The following is a 20,983-nucleotide window of genomic DNA, read 5'->3' on the forward strand; positions in this document are numbered from 1 at the left end:
AGGGGTGCCCGTCTCCTGGGTCAGGCCCTAGACCCGGGAGGGGGGTCTCCTGGGTCAGGACCTAGACCCGGGAGGGGGGTCTCCTGGGTCAGGACCTAGACCCGGGAGGGCTGCTCCTGGGTCAGGACCTAGACCCGGGAGGGCCGTCTCCTGGGTCAGGACCTAGACCCGGGAGGGGGGTCTCCTGGGTCAGGACCTAGACCCGGGAGGGGGGTCTCCTGGGTCAGGACCTAGACCCGGGAGGGGGGGCCGTCTCCTGGGTCAGGCCCTAGACCCGGGAGGGGGGGCCGTCTCCTGGGTCAGGCCCTAGACCCGGGAGGGGGGGCCGTCTCCTGGGTCAGGCCCTAGACCCGGGAGGGGGGTCTCCTGGGTCAGGACCTAGACCCGGGAGGAGGGACCGGACTGCAGTAGGACCCCACTGACGTAGGGCAGTGGGGGGGCTTAAAGTTAAGTTACTGCTGGATCTACATCACTACCATCGTATCTTTACAACTAATGTGTCCGTTTTTACACCTCAACCCAGTCCCAAACCAAAAAAACAAGTTAACTGGCCCTTTCTTATTTGTTGAAGCTGGTGAGGTCATACTAACTTGAGAATGACATCCCGACAGATTTGAAGCCATTAGAAACTTCTGTTACGAATCATCTGTGTGAATGAGGATTGATTTAGCGGCGGTTTGTTTTAATGTAACCCTGCTCTATGAATCATATCCTGGATGTTGTGTACCTGGCATGTATTAGTGAGGACTTCAATTAAATATTCAAAAGTACCACTATTTATCAGGAAACTTATACTGTGCCATAAACAATATGCATAATCAATCAATGTACAATGGTAACAATGGACCTCTGCAAATGATTAATCTGACATCCAATCATGGACGTTTTCCATCAATAAACAAAAGTCGAACAAGTCTCTGGACTACGTTCTTTTAATAAGTAAGACAGACCACATCCTTTTCTTGGGGACAAACTTTAATTTGCGATGGATCAAAGGCTACGAGTACAAAGCATAAACAAAAAGTAAGGAGAATATACACTAGTTTGTTGGCGGAGGTGTTTCTGCACGAGGCCTCAACACTACAGGTGTTTACTTCCACAGCTTCTTGATGGACATGTTCTTCTCACTGTCCTTCTGCATCACCTGGGGAGCGAGGGTTTGAAAAACGGCTTCAGATCAAAGGGTCACAACGTACAGCTGATGTTTTGCATAAGGGGATCGGGTCAAGTATAAGCAATTAACGTCAAATGTTGCCGGGATCACATGACAATTTAAAAAAGGTCAGTTACACATTATTGTCAACTAAAGGTCAATCAAACGTACGAGTAGAATTTATCTTGTTAAATATACACTTCTGATGGGCAATGTGGCCTTTTATGAAGACACAAATGGTGGAACAAAATGTAGGTGTGTGTGTGTGTGTGTGTGTGTGTGTGTGTGTGTGTGTGTGTGTGTGTGTGTGTGTGTGTGTGTGTGTGTGTGTGTGTGTGTGTGTGTGTGTGTGTGTGTGTGTGTGTGTGTGTGACCTTGGCCACGGCCATCTCGAAGTCCTCCTGGTTGACATGGACTCTTCGTTCTCTCAGGGCGTACATGCCGGACTCTGTGCACACTCCCTACAACACACACACACACGTTATGGTCACACACATGTTGCCTACACCCTGCTGGACGCCGGTTTAACTCGTGTTTCTGCTGCTACCTAACCAGCTAGAGGTCAACCAGCTGTCTAGTTGCAAGCGCAGTACAACAGGATGAAGAATACATGAAGGGTGGAAGATCCATACGTCTTCCATTTATACCTTTAATGACTCTTATGCATCACTGATCAGTGGTTCATTTGAACGATCACGCCTCCACAAAGAGCAGGGTAGTCAAACCTAAATGCAAGACTTTAGTACTTCAAATGAAATTGAATACCTACGTCGCACCTATTCTGGCAGAAGAAATCATATTAAACAAGATTAAACCTTGAATAATTACTATTAAAGGAGACATATTATGGTGTTTTACCAACAAGTAAACATAGTATTTGTGTTCCAGAAAACATGTTTTTGAAGCTGTTTGCTGGAAATAGCTTTTAGGAAAAATAATCTCGCCTACCGCTATTCCCCTGTTTCAGTCCCTTCAGAATGCACTGGTTAGGGTTAGGGGGAAGTGGAAGGTAATGTTCAAATGTGCCCCTCCCTACGTAGGAGGGGGCGCCGAAACTGACTCGCTCGTTTGGTAACTGTAGGCGGGGTACTTTCAGAAATGCATATCTCACTCAAAAAATCATGTACAGACTTTTTTCAAAGTTTGTATGCGTGTGGGAGCACCAGACACCCAAAACAACACCCAAATCCCAGGAAAAGTGGTGTTTTCATAATATGTCCCCTTTAACAAGTGTTTGACCATTCAAGTCCAAGGCCCAAACGGCATAACCCTTACCCTTACTTAACAATCAAATCGATTCATTAGTTTTTTATTATTGATACTTCCCCATAATCTCTCTTGACTTCTTCCAATTTTCCCCACTGTTTGGCGCATGCTCCACAGTCAGGATATTACGCTTTGGCACTCACGTGACATAGCAGGCCTGAGTCGTCCCCAGCGCGTGGACCGCAGAGCGGTCGTAGACGCAAAGCTACGTAGGGGCAGTCAGGTGAGTGACAAGTAGGGTTTTCACAATACTGGATTTCCTAACTTCGATACAATACCTTGAAAAGTATCAATATTCAATACCATTTTCAATACCACAGGGAAAACAATAGAAGGATGATGTGCAAGGAAATATTCAATGTGAAACTACTTGGTAAGAGGGCATTAAGCTAGAATACCGCATAAGTGGAGAATTACATTTCCACCTGAAATAATGATCAGTTGGTCATTATCAGTTTGTAGCCCTGTAGTACTATGAGACACAAACAGGTAGATATCTTGTACAATTTTGACACCACTCGAAAAACACCACTCGCAAATACACCATATGGCCACCAGATAGCGCTGAAGGACATGTGTGCTTCAGCGCTATGATTGAAGGCAATTTACCAATTTCCTCAAAAACCTTCTCTAGTCATTGATTGTAAACACCATGTTTAGTGGCAAAAGTATTTTTGTCGTTTTTTGCCCAAGACCGCGATTGAACGACAGGAGGCGGGTCCAGAGACCGCGAGAGAGTGACAGGAGGCGGGTCCCGAGACCGCGAGAGAGTGACTGGAGGCGGGTCCAGAGACCGCGATTGATGACAGGAGGCGGGTCCCGAGACCGCGATTGATGACAGGAGGCGGGTCCCGAGACCGCGATTGATGACAGGAGGCGGGTCCCGAGACCGCTAGAGAGTGACTGGAGGCGGGTCCAGAGACCGCGAGAGAGTGACAGGAGGCGGGTCCCGAGACCGCGAGAGAGTGACTGGAGGCGGGTCCCGAGACCGCGAGAGAGTGACTGGAGGCGGGTCCCGAGACCGTGAGAGAGTGACTGGAGGCGGGTCCCGAGACCGCGAGAGAGTGACTGGAGGCGGGTCCCGAGACCGCGAGAGAGTGACTGGAGGCGGGTCCAGAGACCGTGAGAGAGTGACTGGAGGCGGGTCCCGAGACCGCGAGAGAGTGACTGGAGGCGGGTCCCGAGACCGTGAGAGAGTGACTGGAGGCGGGTCCAGAGACCGCGATTGATGACAGGAGGCGGGTCCCGAGACCGCGATTGATGACAGGAGGCGGGTCCCGAGACCGCGAGAGAGTGACTGGAGGCGGGTCCAGAGACCGCTAGAGAGTGACTGGAGGCGGGTCCCGAGACCGTGAGAGAGTGACTGGAGGCGGGTCCAGAGACCGTGAGAGAGTGACTGGAGGCGGGTCCCGAGACCGCGAGAGAGTGACTGGAGGCGGGTCCAGAGACCGCGATTGATGACAGGAGGCGGGTCCCGAGACCGCGATTGATGACAGGAGGCGGGTCCCGAGACCGCGATTGATGACAGGAGGCGGGTCCCGAGACCGCGAGAGAGTGACTGGAGGCGGGTCCAGAGACCGTGAGAGAGTGACTGGAGGCGGGTCCAGAGACCGCGAGAGAGTGACAGGAGGCGGGTCCCGAGACCGCGATTGATGACAGGAGGCGGGTCCAGAGACCGCGATTGATGACAGGAGGCAGGTCCCGAGACCGCGATTGATGACAGGAGGCGGGTCCCGAGACCGCGAGAGAGTGACTGGAGGCGGGTCCAGAGACCGCGAGAGAGTGACAGGAGGCGGGTCCCGAGACCGCGAGAGAGTGACTGGAGGCGGGTCCCGAGACCGTGAGAGAGTGACTGGAGGCGGGTCCCGAGACTGTGAGAGAGTGACTGGAGGCGGGTCCCGAGACCGTGAGAGAGTGACTGGGGGCGGGTCCCGAGACCGCGAGAGAGTGACTGGAGGCGGGTCCAGAGACCGCGAGAGAGTGACTGGAGGCGGGTCCCGAGACCGCGAGAGAGTGACTGGAGGCGGGTCCAGAGACCGCGAGAGAGTGACTGGAGGCGGGTCCAGAGACCGTGAGAGAGTGACTGGAGGCGGGTCCCGAGACCGTGAGAGAATGACTGGAGGCGGGTCCCGAGACCGCGAGAGAGTGACTGGAGGCGGGTCCCGAGACCGTGAGAGAATGACTGGAGGCGGGTCCCGAGACCGCGAGAGAGTGACTGGAGGCGGGTCCCGAGACCGTGAGAGAATGACTGGAGGCGGTGCCATGTTGGCGCTTAGCGCTGTGTGTCTCGCTGTCCGAGAGAGGAGAGCGAGACACACAGCTGGTATTCTTGCATTGATACTGCAGAAAATTATCCCGGTCTGGGTCTGATCCCGGTCTGGGTCTGATCCCAGTCTGGGTCTGATCCCGGTCTGGGACTGATCCCGGTCTGGGTCTGGTCCCTAATCGTGGTCTGATCCCAGTCTGGGTCTGATGCCGGTCTGGGTCTGGTCCCGGTCTGGGTCTGATGCCGGTCTGGGTCTGATGCCGGTCTGGGTCTGGTCCCGGTCTGGGTCTGATGCCGGTCTGGGTCTGGTCCCGGTCTGGGTTCATGTACATCGTGGGCTCACCTTAACCTCGGCTCCGGACGCTCCGGGCATGAGCTCGGCGATCTTCCTGAGGTTGATGCCCCGGGTCAGGTTCATCTTCCTGGAGTGGATCTTCAGGATGTCAAGACGAGCCTGGGGGGAGAAATCAGACTCACTCAGCACCCAATGATGTTAGCGGTAGGGAACCCACTGCAGTGTCCCCACAGACAGAAAGCAATGTGTGATGCCAGCGGGGGGGACGAGGAATCCTGACGGGGGGGGGGGGTTCTTTATTAACCATTTTTGGTAAAAGAAAATGAATAGTATAATGTAACAATATAAATGTAATAATAAAATAAAATAATAATAGTCGTTCAACCAATCAGAGCAACGATCGCTTCGATCGCAACAATCGCTTCCCTGTCATCATTGTGTTAAACCAGCCAATAGCGCGCCAGGGGGAAAAACCAGCTTGGTGATTGGCTCCAGTAAAAGCGGATCGGAAACAGAAAGATGATTCGCTCTCCAGCCCCTGCTGCAGAGCGAATCCAAATGGCAGAACGGGCTGGGGGTACCCAGTCGAACACCGTAGGCTATCTCAACTATAACCGCATTTCATATTAATCGCATCGTGTTCTGCGTTACCAACGTTATCTATGGTGACTTAGGGTACGGGATGTTCAATATCAATAACGTTGAGTTCATAAGGGCTAGCATTATCTTTTATGAGTTAACAATAGTTTTGGGCAGGTGTTTTTGAGCACAATATATCATACTAAACTTTCTCTGTGCCAAATATCCCGCTGTGTGTTTGTGGGCGGAACTCACGGCCTCGTTGGGAGGGGGGAACTCGATCTTCCGGTCGATGCGGCCAGGCCGCAGCAGAGCAGAGTCCAGGATGTCGATCCGGTTGGTGGCCATGATGACCTGGAGGAGAAAGAAGGTGGTCACAGACGGACTCCCACCGCCATGGTGATGACACTGGAGCAGGCTTTAGTCCAACCACGCTACATCACTGTTAGTCTGGAGGGCAGGCTTTAGTCCAACCACGCTACATCACTGTTAGTCTGGAGGGCAGGCTTTAGTCCAACCACGCTACATCACTGTTAGTCTGGAGGGCAGGCTTTAGTCCAACCACGCTGCATCACTGTTAGTCTGGAGGGCAGGCTTTAGTCCAACCACGCTGCATCACTGTTAGTCTGGAGGGCAGGCTTTAGTCCAACCACGCTGCATCACTGTTAGTCTGGAGGGCAGGCTTTAGTCCAACCACGCTACATCACTGTTAGTCTGGAGGGCAGGCTTTAGTCCAACCACGCTACATCACTGTTAGTCTGGAGGGCAGGCTTTAGTCCAACCACGCTACATCACTGTGAGTCTGGAGGGCAGGCTTTAGTCCAACCACGCTACATCACTGTTAGTCTGGAGGGCAGGCTTTAGTCCAACCACGCTACATCACTGTTAGTCTGGAGGGCAGGCTTTAGTCCAACCACGCTACATCACTGTTAGTCTGGAGGGCAGGCTTTAGTCCAACCACGCTACATCACTGTTAGTCTGGAGGGCAGGCTTTAGTCCAACCACGCTACATCACTGTTAGTCTGGAGGGCAGGCTTTAGTCCAACCACGCTACATCACTGTTAGTCTGGAGGGCAGGCTTTAGTCCAACCACGCTACATCACTGTTAGTCTGGAGGGTTAGGGTTAGGGTTAGGGTTAGGGTTAAACACAGGAACACAGGTAAGTGAGTGCGTGCAGGTGTGTCGTGCACCTTGATGTTCTTGGTGGCCTCGAAGCCGTCCAGCTGGTTGAGCAGCTCCAGCATTGTCCTCTGCACCTCGCTGTCGCCGCCCGAGCCGCCCTCCAGACGCGACGAGCCGATGGAGTCGATCTCGTCCATGAAGATGATGGAGGGGGCGTGCTCGCGGGCCATGACGAAGAGCTCTCGCACCATGCGGGCGCCTGGGAGGAGAAACACAGGGGTTAGCATCCTCTAAAAAGAGGATTCTGTCTGAATAATCTGAATATCTTGTTAGAGAATATGGCGACTGGTGGGCAGGAGTCTGAATGTCTTTTAGGTTTAAATTGTGACTAGAGATACACATTAATAACTCCATCTATTTGTAGTAAACCAGGTGCTTGACATCACACCACCACTCACCCTCTCCGATGAACTTCTGGACCAGCTCCGAGCCCGACACCCTGATGAAGGTGCAGTCCGTGTGGTGGGCCACGGCTCTGGCCAGCAGGGTCTTCCCGGTGCCAGGAGGGCCATACAGAAGCACTCCCTGGGGGTCGGGGAAGGGACACACACAACGTTATGCTGCGGTCCACAGCGCACTGCAGGGCCATAGCGTTAGCCCGTAGCGGCGCTATGGCCAAGTGATGCATGACTATATGGGATGGGTCGCACCCAGAAGTTATTTAGCTGTCGTTAAGCTAAATAACGTTAATGAAGCCCTCATAATACTACAAAATGTAACAGTTATGAAGCTGTCAGTCCGACCCAGCTCAGTAATACTATTAAACAGAGTTATTAAGCTGTCAGTTCCCCCCAGCCCCTGAGGCGTTTCCTGATTCGTTTGGCCGACCTTGGGCTGTGCGATGCCGAGCGCCTCGAAGAGCTCAGGATGCTTGACCGGCAGCTCGATCACTTCCTTGATCTCCTTGATCTGCTTGTCCAGGCCCCCGATCATCTCGTAGGTGGAGTCGGGCACCTTCTCCACCATCATCAGGGACACCAGGGGGTCTACCTTGTTGGGCAGGATCTTGTGCAGGGTGTAGCTGTCGTTACGCAGGGCCACGCGGCAGTTAGGGGTCACCTGCTCAGAGGGGGGTGCATTAGGAACTACTGATGCCTTTAAAGGAAACCGAGGAATAACACAAACTAGGGATTGACCGGTACATCATCCGAACCGTTGGGATGATGTACCGGTCCATCAGTACATCATCCGAACCGTTTGGGTCGCTGTGTCTGAGGATGTGTGGTCGCTGTCCAAGCAGGGCTCAAGACTAACTTTTTTTATTTGGTTGCACCCTGAAAGAATTGGTTTCACCTTTTCTTTCGCCGATTCTGAGGCCCCGTCCACACGGAGCCAATTGTTTGGCGAAACCGCATAAGTCTTGTGTGCGTTTCGGCCGACCGTCCAGACGGAGCCGGCTAATCCGGTGCCCGAAACCGTACAGATCTGAAACCACCCTCGGAGGTGGTTTGAAATCTATCCAGACCTACACGGTTTTGTTAGGATTCGTGTGGACGCCTGAAACGCAAACGATGACGTCATTAGCCCCCCACCAGCGGGGGGACGTCAGAGTTGCGTTGAATTTGAAAAGCCCCTTGATAAATTTAATTACTAAATGTACATTAAAAAGTACTTCTGCTCAGTTTGAAAAGTTGAATCTCCTCGTGACCGAATGCTTGTTACAGCGCGCAGGCTGTATGGCGCAGGCTGTATGCGCTCCACTGTTCTCTGTGGAGAACCAGCGCCTTGAATACTTACTACAGCGTTTCTACAGCTCGATGCGGTTCCACAATGACTCCGTCTTTACGGAGATATTCCTGAACCGCATAAAACGAAACCGGATCGTTTGTTTCGGCTCCGTGTGGACGGGGCCTTAGTAGTTAAGTATTGCCATGTCATGTACCATCCATCTGTCGTTTAAAAATATTCACTCAATTTAAAAACACTGTCAAATGCTGCAAATGCAATGCAAGTGCATGACAGTGGTACCGTAAAACTTCAATAGCCCAGGCTTTTATTTGTTTCAATCACTGAACTTTCGAACAAAACTCTTGCTCAGCAAAGATGGGAAATACTATAACATTTATTATTTAAACCAGTATGAATATTCCTACCGTACGTAGGCCTATACACATTACCAGGCTATTGAATAACGCCTACACACACACACACACACACACACACACACACACACACGGTGGCGGAGCGGTAATCGTGAGAGTCTGGAGAATTCCCGGTGGGCCGTTAACGTTTCGGGGCTGTTGGGCTGATTACTGCGGGATTACAATATTGCGTTTATAAAAGTTCCTGTGCGCCCGCAACCTCTCACTCACTCAACAGACGCAACAATTACTAACTGTCAACGTCGCAACCAAGTCGATTTTGTCTAGGGGGGAGTAACTGAGCGGCCCCTCCCAAGTGGTACAGCCCAGGTGGGCCTTGAACTGCGATTGGTCAGAAAGACGTAACAGCTAATGACAACATTGAACTCTCGTGCAGGCTCGAACAGAGTGACACACAAATACACACACACATTTAAGGACTTTTTCACCCGCTCCGTATCCTTGCTTTCCCCAACAAGTTTGTGCGTTAATCGCGTGATAAAAAATTTTACGCCGTTAAAAATGACTTGCGTTAACGCCGTTAATAACGCGTTAAACTGACAGCACTAATATATATATATATATATATATATATATATATATATATATATATATATATATGCCTCACCAGAAACGTACCGAACCGGACCAAAAACATTGACCCCAAAATCGTGATATCAACTGGAGCGGAAAACAAAATATATTTTGTAGCTACTCCACATTTGTTCTTCTTTTCAGCCTAACTTGTACGTCACGTTACATTAAATCGTTTAACTAAATGTAAATAAAAACCACAGCTACATTCCAGAAAGATCAACACAAGAACAGCTCTTACATCATTGATGTCAATGTTCTTGTCCACATCCACAACAAACTTGCCCTCTGGGTGCACCTGCCGGGGGAGAAGAGAGGAAAGTTAATGCCTGATAGTCCTCTCCCTAGAACCAAACCACATGGTTTGTGGTTAAAAACCTCCATATTTACTCACACACAGTGCTGGGAACATTACTTTAAAATAGTAATTAGTTAGTTACTCACTACTTGTTCCAAAAAGTAACTGAGTCAGTAACTGAATTACTCTATAATGAAAGTAACACTTAACCAGGGCAAAAAATAAAAAAAGTTGGTTTGAAAAAAACCAGGTTGAAGTGCCCATTTAAGGCCCTGACATACTTCCAGCTTATGATATATCATAAACTGGAATAATGGTTTGATATTTGATAGGTTACAAAGGCTTTGGAAGATCTGCCGAATACTACAGAAAATGCTAACTTTCATCGGACTCTGCCTTAGCCAATCATAATCGCTTATCTCGTTGTTAACCCACCAGGTCTCCTCAATCACAAACCCAGCAGTTTGTGATTGGAGCCAGGGGTGCGTTCGGATTACGCAGTTTATTCAATCAATTTATAGTAAAGCACTGCATTTAACGTACAGTAACGGTAACGGCGTTGTAACAACGGAAATAGTAATTAGTTAGATTACCTCGTTACTGAAAAAATAACGCCGTTACCAAGCGCCGTTCTTTTAAACGGCTTTATTACAAACACAGCTCACACAGTCATGCTTTAGATGATAAAAAAACATGTGAGGGATTGATCCCTACCTTGACGAGCACTTTCTTTTTGTCCATGGCACGGACCACCTCTCCCACGTATGAGCCCTGCTCCTGGAGCAGCTGCAGCTCCTCGCGCAGCAAACGCACTGTAACACAGCACGCAAAACCCTTAGCCTAGCACAGCAAACACACTGTAACACAGCACGCAAAACCCTTAGCCTAGCACAGAAAACACACTGTAACACAGCACGCAAAACCCTTAGCCTAGCACAGAAAACACACTGTAACACAGCACGCAAAACCCTTAGCCTAGCACAGAAAACGCACTGTAACACAGCGCGCAAAACCCTTAGCCTAGCACAGCAAACACACTGTAACACAGCACGCAAAACCCTTAGCCTAGCACAGAAAACACACTGTAACACAGCGCGCAAAACCCTTAGCCTAGCACAGAAAACACACTGTAACACAGCAAGCAAAACCCTTAGCCTAGCACAGAAAACACACTGTAACACAGCGCGCAAAACCATTAGCCTAGCACAGAAAACACACTGTAACACAGCACGCAAAACCCTTAGCCTAGCACAGCAAACGCACTGTAACACAGCACGCAAAACCCTTAGCCTAGCACAGAAAACACACTGTAACACAGCACGCAAAACCCTTAGCCTAGCACAGAAAACACACTGCAACACAGCGCGCAAAACCCTTAGCCTAGCACAGAAAACATACTGTAACACAGGGCGCAAAACCCTTAGCCTAGCACAGCAAACACACTGTAACACAGCACGCAAAACCCTTAGCCTAGCACAGAAAACACACTGTAACACAGCACGCAAAACCCTTAGCCTAGCACAGAAAACACACTGTAACACAGCGCGCAAAACCCTTAGCCTAGCGCAGAAAACACACTGTAACACAGCGCGCAAAACCCTTAGCCTAGCACAGCAAACACACTGTAACACAGCGCGCAAAACCCTTAGCCTAGCACAGAAAACACACTGTAACACAGCACGCAAAACCCTTAGCCTAGCACAGAAAACACACTGTAACACAGCACGCAAAACCCTTAGCCTAGCACAGAAAACACACTGTAACACAGCACGCAAAACCCTTAGCCTAGCACAGAAAACACACTGTAACACAGCACGCAAAACCATTAGCCTAGCACAGAAAACACACTGTAACACAGCACACAAAACCCTTAGCCTAGCGCAGAAAACACACTGTAACACAGCGCGCAAAACCCTTAGCCTAGCACAGAAAACACACTGTAACACAGCACGCAAAACCCTTAGCCTAGCACAGAAAACACACTGTAACACAGCGCGCAAAACCCTTAGCCTAGCACAGAAAACACACTTACACAGCACGCAAAACCCTTAGCCTAGCACAGAAAAAAAACTGTAACACAGCACGCAAAACCCTTAGCCTAGCACAGAAAACACACTTACACAGCACGCAAAACCCTTAGCCTAGTGCAGAAAACACACTGTAACACAGCACGCAAAACCCTTAGCCTAGCGCAGAAAACACACTGTAACACAGCACGCAAAACCCTTAGCCTAGCGCACAAAACACACTGTAACACAGCACGCAAAACCCTTAGCCTAGCACAGAAAACACACTGTAACACAGCACGCAAAACCCTTAGCCTAGCACAGAAAACACACTGTAACACAGCACGCAAAACCCTTAGCCTAGCGCAGAAAACACACTGTAACACAGCACGCGAAACCCTTAGCCTAGCGCAGCAAACGCACTGTAACACAGCACGCAAAACCCTTAGCCTAGCGCAGAAAACGCACTGTAACACAGTACGCAAAACCCTTAGCCTAGCACAGAAAACACACTGTAACACAGCGCGCAAAACCCTTAGCCTAGCACAGAAAACACACTGTAACACAGCGCAAAACCCTTAGCCTAGCGCAGAAAACACACTGTAACACAGCACGCAAAACCCTTAGCCTAGCACAGCAAACACACTGTAACACAGCACGCAAAACCCTTAGCCTAGCGCAGAAAACACACTGTAACACAGCACGCAAAACCCTTAGCCTAGCGCAGAAAACACACTTACAGAGCAAGCAAAACCCTTAGCCTAGCACAGCAAACGCACAGTAACACAGCACGCAAAACCCTTAGCCTAGCGCAGAAAACACACTGTAACACAGCACGCAAAACCCTTAGCCTAGCGCAGAAAACACACTGTAACACAGCACGCAAAACCCTCAGCATAGCGCAGAAAACACACTTACACAGCCCGCAAAACCCTCAGCCTAGCACAGCAAACGCACTGTAACACAGCATGCAAAACCCTTAGCCTAGCGCAGAAAACGCACTGTAACACAGCGCGCAAAACCCTTAGCCTAGCACAGAAAACAAACTGTAACACAGCGCGCAAAACCCTTAGCCTAGTGCAGAAAACACACTGTAACACAGCACGCAAAACCCTTAGCCTAGCGCAGAAAACACACTGTAACACAGCACGCAAAACCCTTAGCCTAGCGCAGAAAACACACTGTAACACAGCACGCGAAACCCTTAGCCTAGCGCAGCAAACGCACTGTAACACAGCACGCAAAACCCTTAGCCTAGCGCAGAAAACGCACTGTAACACAGTACGCAAAACCCTTAGCCTAGCACAGAAAACACACTGTAACACAGCGCGCAAAACCCTTAGCCTAGCACAGAAAACACACTGTAACACAGCGCAAAACCCTTAGCCTAGCGCAGAAAACACACTGTAACACAGCACGCAAAACCCTTAGCCTAGCACAGCAAACGCACTGTAACACAGCACGCAAAACCCTTAGCCTAGCGCAGAAAACACACTGTAACACAGCACGCAAAACCCTTAGCCTAGCGCAGAAAACACACTGTAACACAGCACGCAAAACCCTTAGCCTAGCGCAGAAAACACACTGTAACACAGCACGCAAAACCCTTAGCCTAGCGCAGAAAACACACTGTAACACAGCACGCAAAACCCTCAGCCTAGCGCAGAAAACACACTTACACAGCCCGCAAAACCCTCAGCCTAGCACAGCAAACGCACTGTAACACAGCATGCAAAACCCTTAGCCTAGCGCAGAAAACGCACTGTAACACAGCGCGCAAAACCCTTAGCCTAGCACAGAAAACAAACTGTAACACAGCGCGCAAAACCCTTAGCCTAGTGCAGAAAACACACTGTAACACAGCACGCAAAACCCTTAGCCTAGCACAGAAAACACACTGTAACACAGCACGCAAAACCCTTAGCCTAGCGCAGAAAACACACTGTAACACAGCACGCAAAACCCTTAGCCTAGCGCAGCAAACGCACTGTAACACAGCACGCAAAACCCTTAGCCTAGCGCAGAAAACGCACTGTAACACAGTACGCAAAACCCTTAGCCTAGCACAGAAAACACACTGTAACACAGCGCGCAAAACCCTTAGCCTAGCACAGAAAACACACTGAAACACAGCGCAAAACCCTTAGCCTAGCGCAGAAAACAAACTAACACAGCGCGCAAAACCCTTAGCCTAGCACAGAAAACACACTAACACAGCACACAAAATCTTTAGCCTAGCGCAGAAAACACTGTAACACAGCAAGCAAAACCCTTAGCCTAGCGCAGAAAACACACTGTAACACAGCACGCAAAACCCTTAGCCTAGCGCAGAAAACACTGTTACACAGCACGCAAAACCCTTAGCGTAGCGCAGAAAACACACTGTAACACAGCACGCAAAACCCTTAGCCTAGCGCAGAAAACACACTGTAACACAGCACGCAAAACCCTTAGCCAAGCGCAGAAAACACACTGTAACAAAGCACGCAAAACCCTTAGCCTAGCGCAGAAAACACACTGTCACACAGCATGCAAAACCCTTAGCCTAGCACAGAAAACACACTGTAACACAGCACGCAAAACCCTTAGCCTAGCGCAGAAAACACACTGTAACACAGCACGCAAAACCCTTAGCCAAGCGCAGAAAACACACTGTAACACAGCACGCAAAACCCTTAGCCTAGCACAGAAAACACACTGTAACACAGCACGCAAAACCCTTAGCCTAGCGCAGAAAACATACTGTCACACAGCGCGCAAAACCCTTAGCCTAGCGCAGCAAACACACTGTAACACAGCACGCAAAACCCTTAGCAAAGCGCAGAAAACACACTGTAACACAGCACACAAAACCCTTAGCCTAGCGCAGAAAACACACTGTAACACAGCATAGGGCTGGCTGATTAATCGAGTTTTGATCGCGATTTCGATTTTTGCGTCAAACGATCACAATATTTACATAATCGATTTTTTCGACAGAACAGCTGGATACATAACCGTATATTATTTTAGATTGAAACATTTTCTTTTTGACCATTTTGGTATTTTTTTAAGGCGAAATTTTAAAGTTTTCAGTTACGTTTTTTTTGGGAGAGACATGCTGAATAAATACAAAATGTTTTCAAACTCAAAAATAATCGTTTGAATAATCGTGATTTCAATATTGACCAAAGTAATCGTGATTATGATTTTTCCAATAAACAAGCAGCCCTAATACAGCAGGCAAAATCCTTAGGCTAGTGCAGCAAAGGTGTTGGCTACACAGAATTATGATACGACAATCATAAAGAAGTTTCCACTGTATACTTAAAATGGCCCCTCTGACAGACTAACAGAAAATCACTACATTGAAGTATCTGGCAATGTAAAGTATGGCATCAGACTAACTACTTTCCCTTTCTCTAAAAAAGCCGTAACCTACAAATTTGGGCATCACGTGAAACAGTATCTTCATGTAGACACAATACCATTTACAGAACATAAACGCTCTTTTTGACAAACTGTGTGGAGTTTCATTATTTTGACATACCTTTAGCGTTGAGCTCATTTCTCTGTGCCTGCAGACGCCTCAGATTCTGGCTCTTGTCGTTGACAGTCAGCTGGATTGACAGCAAGGATTACCGTTAATATGGATATTTGAGTCAAAACGTCAAATAATTCATACAAGAGAAGGGATACAAATACATTTCACGTGTCGCTCACCTGGAGTTCTTCTATTTTGGACAGGTAATATTGTCGGAGGCCGGACCCTCCTTTGCAGTCTCCCGTTTCCATCTGCCAGAGGTGAAGAAAGGCAATAATGAAGGAGCAGATTAAGACCCCCAAACTCCTCATCTCAGAACAGTAACGCTACAGAGCTTCAGGCACTCACATTGGAAATCAGAAAACCAGTTTAGAGCATAGTTTTACTTTAATAAATAGTGATAGTGATGTGGTACTAAATTGATAGTGATGTAGACTTGTATAAATAGCGATGTAGACTTGTATAAATAATGATCGTGATGTAGACTTGGAATTAAAGTGATAGTGAGGTAGACTTGGAATTAAAGTGATAGTGAGGTAGACTTGTATAAATAATGATCGTGATGTAGACTTGGAATTAAAGTGATAGTGAGGTAGACTTGTATAAATAATGAAATTGATGAAGGCTAATATAAACAGAGAAAGTGATGCAGACTTGGTGGTATAAATAGTGGTAGTGATGTATACTTGGTATAAATAGGGATAGCGATTAGTAATGCGCGATATAAACGATATACGATATAAACGATAAAAATGGCCTACGATAGAGATTTTAATTATATCGCTCTATCGCGATAATGCATGTTGATGACGCAAAATACAATGTTTAATTTTTGGTTTGGTGCGGTTCCCTTTCACATTGCAATTTTCGCAACAGTGCCAGAATTCGTCAACAAAACTGCATGTGTGCAAAGAACGTTAAATCATTGGACAAAAAGGTCTGGGGCGGGGTAAAGCGTTAAAGAAAAAGGGGGGGGGGAAGCACCGGTGAAAGTAAACAATCATGGATATCCAGCGTGATATACATTGATCTGCGGACTGGTCCAACTCCTTCTCCCTCATCCTGACTCGGAATGTGTTAAATGCATCGGCATTTTTAAGTTATGTTTTCCAACATACTTTTTACTTGCTTTTGTCGGACCGTCGGGTGGTGGCTCAACATGGAGCAAAGAGGAGACGGAATGTCTCTTGGATATCGGACCCAAATATCCAATAGACGTTCCGTCTCCTCTTTGCTCCATGTTGAGCAACGTCTCCGAGACCACCTCTCCGGCTGGGTCAACCTCCTTTTGATCGACAAAAATCGTAACAATCAATGATCGATCATCAATTAATCATGCCCATCCCTAATAGTCAGTAAAGTGTCTGTTCCTTATCTAGAAAGTCACCCGTTTTTCCTGTTCTCTGCATCTTGGGTGGCATTTAAGAACCAAGGACTTAAACTAAGTGTAGTGCCTTTTAGGCTGGTTTGCACTAAAGGAAAGAAACCCAATACTCATTTTATTTATCTGCAACATTATGTTGTATGATCACAGTGTTTCACAATATAGTATGTCGAAATGACATACTATATTTCTTTTTTTTAAATACATTTAGCAGTTTGGCTTTCCTTAGGTTCTATGTAACCTGTTCTGAATTTGTTCAGATTTTATATCGTGATATAGATCGTTATCGCAAGAGGCTGCAATGTATACCGCAATATGGATTTTAGGCCATATCGCCCATCTCCAATAGTGATGTTTACTTGGTATAAAAAGTGATAGTGATGTATTCTTGGTATAGTCAGTGATGTAGAATTGTATAAAAGTGATGTATACTTGTTCACGTCATACGTGGAAGGGTTGTTTTTGGACAGCAGGACCAACCAGACTCACCAATACACACATATTGTGTACACTCAACACGTTTCATTTGAACAACAGGTTGAAGTGTTGAGCAGAAACACGACCAGTGGCTCTGAGGCGTTAGCCTGTGTTGACACTAGCCTGCTAGCTACCATGATACAGCAAACAGCGTCGAGCCGCCTCCAGTCACCCTGTTAACGCACCGCCCGCCCCGTAACGCCTCGTCCGCCGCCTCCTGTGTAACGCTACATGTCCGGCCTGGCTTGGAGAAAAACCAGCAAGGATGATGCATTTTAAATAAAATAAAGACGCTTACATGATCAACTCCGTCCACGTCCATCTTCATCTTGACGGTTCTACTTCCGCCGCAGACCCGCACATCCGGTTTATCCTTCCGAAGACATCCTTTGACTGTTGTCCACGGCGCCCCCTACAGGCGGGGATACCTACACGTTCTCAAATGGGTCTCACACCCACCCACAGACCCATAGTATTACAGTATAAATGCATACTATATAAGTCTTTTTTTTATATTAGTGTATAATTGTGGTGCACTGATTAATCAAGATTAATCCAATGCATTAGGTGCAGTAATGTAATGTGTACAGAATGCCTTTGTTAGTTGTAACGAGAATCAGATACAGGTTTGACCAGTCTGGCTAATTTAAAACTGTCCTCTGAAACCTCCAAAAACAGCTAGTCTGGGCACGAACACTGCCACATGAAAGCCTATTATATTACAACTAGCACATAGAAACAGTGTTAAGACGGTTTAGTGGTTAAACCTGGAATCTTTATAACACCAGGTAGTATTCTCATAGGGTGAGAATACACATCAGAAAGCAACATAAATGAGAAATAGATTAAAAATAAAGTAAGAAAAACCTAAGAAAATAACCACAAAAGTATCGTCCTTCATATCTTTATCATCCTTATTTAACATCAATTAATGTTTTGGAAATGCACTAACAAAAAATCCTGCAAAGTTACCTGCGAAAGCAAACAGTATAGGATATATAAGTCAATTTCATAATAATTTGTGACAGAATCTTCTGCTTGGATATTTTATTAAAATATATCAAAAAGGTATAAAAAGATAATATGGTTCATTTGATGAACCATAAAACACGCAAACATTTGTCATTAACATTTATATGAAAAATAAAGAACTTAAACAGCACCACTTGACAAAGTCCAAAGGGTTTCATTAGAACAGTTTTAGACAGTGCTACAACATGGACTGTTTGGACCCATCCAAGGGTCCAGCTAGCTTCACAATTCCTTCCCCAAACATAGCAGAACGATTCCAAAACACGCCGAACCACTGATCTATACGGTTCATTACTACAATGACATTGCATTTACATTCCTGTGTAATCAAAAGCGGTTCCACCTCAGGGGATACGACTCAAGCGTTACAGCTTCCAGGAAGCCCCCCAGACTTAGCCTAGCATGAACTCCCTTTCCTGGCTTGGAGACATGGACACTCAACACAACACACTGGAACAGCAAGGCAACATTCAAGTGGTACAAAGAAATGTCAACCCCTCCACTCTATTGAGTCAGAACAGCTGGACACAAGTGGACCCCCCTAAAAACCGATTTTCACAAAGAATACAAAAGAACAAGACCCTCCACAGATGCCTTTGAATATTGTTGCATATTGCATTACAGAGTTGTTAAGAAATAAAAAAATCAGTAGATAAACCAAACTGTTTAAACAATCACAAACATGTACATAACATTGCAATAAAGTGGATATATCTGATATAAACACCAATTTCATCCCACCCGCTCGCTGATATGACAAAATGTTGGCTTGGATTTCCCTCTACGGAGTATGGCTTTTCCACAGTAGGACCAACACAAGACAAGTGTTAGCAGGAGAGAAAGCACCACTGCCTCAGCACACCGTACCACAGACATATGAGACGAGGCCAGGTCGGCCTGAACCTGGCTTCGCTTCAACATTAAAAAGTGATTAAAGCATGTCAAACCATTTTTTATATATTTCATATATAATATCACAGAATGGCCCCCAAAAAGTATGTGGTCAAATTATTAGCATGGGACTAGAAACCATGGCAACGGGAGAGATAACCATGGAAACACTGCAGGCCTGGGTTCCACAAGATAACCGTGTAAGACGTGAGCTTGTTTGGCAATTAAAAGCAAAAATCGGATTAAGGATTACACAAAACAAAAAATCTGGCAGAAACACTGAACGTGTGGAAATCCCAAAAAGAGGAAGAGAAGGCCTGAGAAATCTAGAACGCTGGATCGGCCTTGTGCTCAAGTGAGCCGAATGCCCAACACTTGCTCCAGCTCCTGCCGCCGCTGCTGCACCTGAAACAGAAGACAGAGTCAAGATCCACAGAGACAAGATTCAAACACAGTTTGGATCAGCCTTCATGATAAAGAGGGCCACAATTTTTCATCATCACCATTAGAAGGCCACATGACCACACACTTCAACTAATCGGATATGATAAAAGCTACAAAATAATTCTAAATAAGAACAAAATATTTGTATAAACATATGCCTGTAGCCACGTGAGCGATTTCTTCCAGTACAAATGGCTCACATACATCATTCAATGATGGCACAAAACTGAAAAATAGTGGCCCAAAATGAAGTCATAAATCATACATTCAGTGCAGTTGTAGTAGTTTTAGTGGTGACTTAAAGGACAATTCCGGTATTTTTAACATTGAGCCCCCTTTCTGGTTTGTCTGGGATGAAATAGAGTGGATAACACTGAAATTATTAATATTGGTCCTGTCTCCAGTATTTGGCTAATTTTGAATCGCCCCTGCCTGCTTTACAAAGGCTGGCTATGGGCATTCACAAACACCCCTTAACCTTTGTTTTCAGAATTGTGAAACTCATCGAGTGGTTAGTGGTGTTCGTTGATTTTCCTCATCAAGTATCGTAGCGAAATACAGTTTCTGTCGTTTTATTTGGCATTTTGTAAATCGGCATTTCATAAATGAAACCAAAACCGGACCGGAAAGGGAAAGGGAAAGGGGGGTTGGTTGTAGTCTTCGCTCGGTTCTAGCTCTACTGTTGATACGGAGAACCGAGGGAAAAGACTACAACCACCCCCCCTTTCCCTTTCCGGTCCGGTGACGTAGCGAACATTGAACACACAGGGCTGACAACGTCTTTCCGATATCCGCATAACGAACGGCCATTGCAACACTGCCGACATCAACTTGTAGCGTCAATATATATATTTTTAAGTGTTTGTGTACATAGACATCCTATAGCATATATATATATATATATTTTTTTTTTATAATATAATTTTCCGCTCCAACCAATTGATGGAAACGCACTTAATTCGAATTTCTTTTTTGCAAACTTTATAAAGATTCCCTTCAACTTTTAGATGGAAACGTGACTATTGACTGCCTGAATCAGTCGCAGTTACATTTTTTTAACAATAATAATAAAATATCATATATATATATATATATATATATATATATATATATATATATATATATATATATATATATATATATATATATATATATATATATATATATATACACACACACACATACACACACATATTAGGGATGGGCAACGATCATCGAATAGTCAAAGTCACGACTTCAACTCTCCGTTCACTCTCAACTTCCAGTGGTGAATAATTTTTTGATAATTCTTTGTTGCTAAGGTATAATGACCGCTGTCAAGGGAAGTGGATTTATTTTTTTCTGTTGTAGCACTCCGCAAGTAGTCCGGTAACTTCAACCCCAGCGTCCTTGGTTGCTAAGCGACGTCAACGTCTTTGGCGGACTATTTCTCTGCTGATCAACACTACGAATGCTGGTAACAAATAAATTGTAAAAAGACACACTGTTTGCTAGGTTAGTACACTTCGGTA

At 46.6% G+C, this 20,983-nt stretch overlaps 2 protein-coding genes across 2 annotated transcripts in view; both read right to left on the reverse strand.

Annotated features, from left to right (window-relative positions):
• Positions 1-963: 963 nt before the first annotated feature.
• On the reverse strand, positions 964-17,459 carry psmc5 (proteasome 26S subunit, ATPase 5). Its single transcript, XM_079756593.1, has 12 exons — positions 17,404-17,459; positions 15,424-15,495; positions 15,251-15,320; positions 10,430-10,527; positions 9,659-9,715; positions 7,571-7,801; positions 7,141-7,267; positions 6,751-6,941; positions 5,815-5,913; positions 5,029-5,139; positions 1,528-1,614; positions 964-1,144 (listed from the first exon to the last, which is right to left on the reverse strand). The coding sequence occupies exons 1-12, from the start codon at positions 17,431-17,433 to the stop codon at positions 1,091-1,093; spliced, it is 1,227 nt and encodes a 408-aa protein (XP_079612719.1). The 5' UTR covers positions 17,434-17,459; the 3' UTR covers positions 964-1,090.
• A 536-nt stretch (positions 17,460-17,995) lies between these two features.
• smarcd2 (SWI/SNF related BAF chromatin remodeling complex subunit D2) overlaps positions 17,996-20,983 on the reverse strand; it is a 31,743-nt gene continuing 28,755 nt past the window's right edge. The window contains exon 13 of the mRNA XM_079757335.1: positions 17,996-19,433. Coding sequence (XP_079613461.1) covers positions 19,380-19,433 — 54 coding nt within the window. The 3' untranslated portion in view covers positions 17,996-19,379. The remainder of the gene's footprint in view (positions 19,434-20,983) is intronic.

The sequence above is a fragment of the Pollachius pollachius genome, assembly GCF_949987615.1.
Source record: "Pollachius pollachius genome assembly, chromosome: 19".
Taxonomy (NCBI): Eukaryota; Metazoa; Chordata; class Actinopteri; order Gadiformes; family Gadidae; genus Pollachius; species Pollachius pollachius.

Coding starts and splice junctions, on each gene's coding strand:
- psmc5 (XM_079756593.1), bottom strand. CDS start 17,433: ATGAAGATGGACGTGGACGGAGTTGATCAT. Junction 15,496..17,403: donor ACGTGGACGGAGTTGATCAT/GTAAGCGTCTTT, acceptor CACCTCTGGCAG/ATGGAAACGGGAGACTGCAA. Junction 9,716..10,429: donor AAAAGAAAGTGCTCGTCAAG/GTAGGGATCAAT, acceptor CTCCCCCGGCAG/GTGCACCCAGAGGGCAAGTT.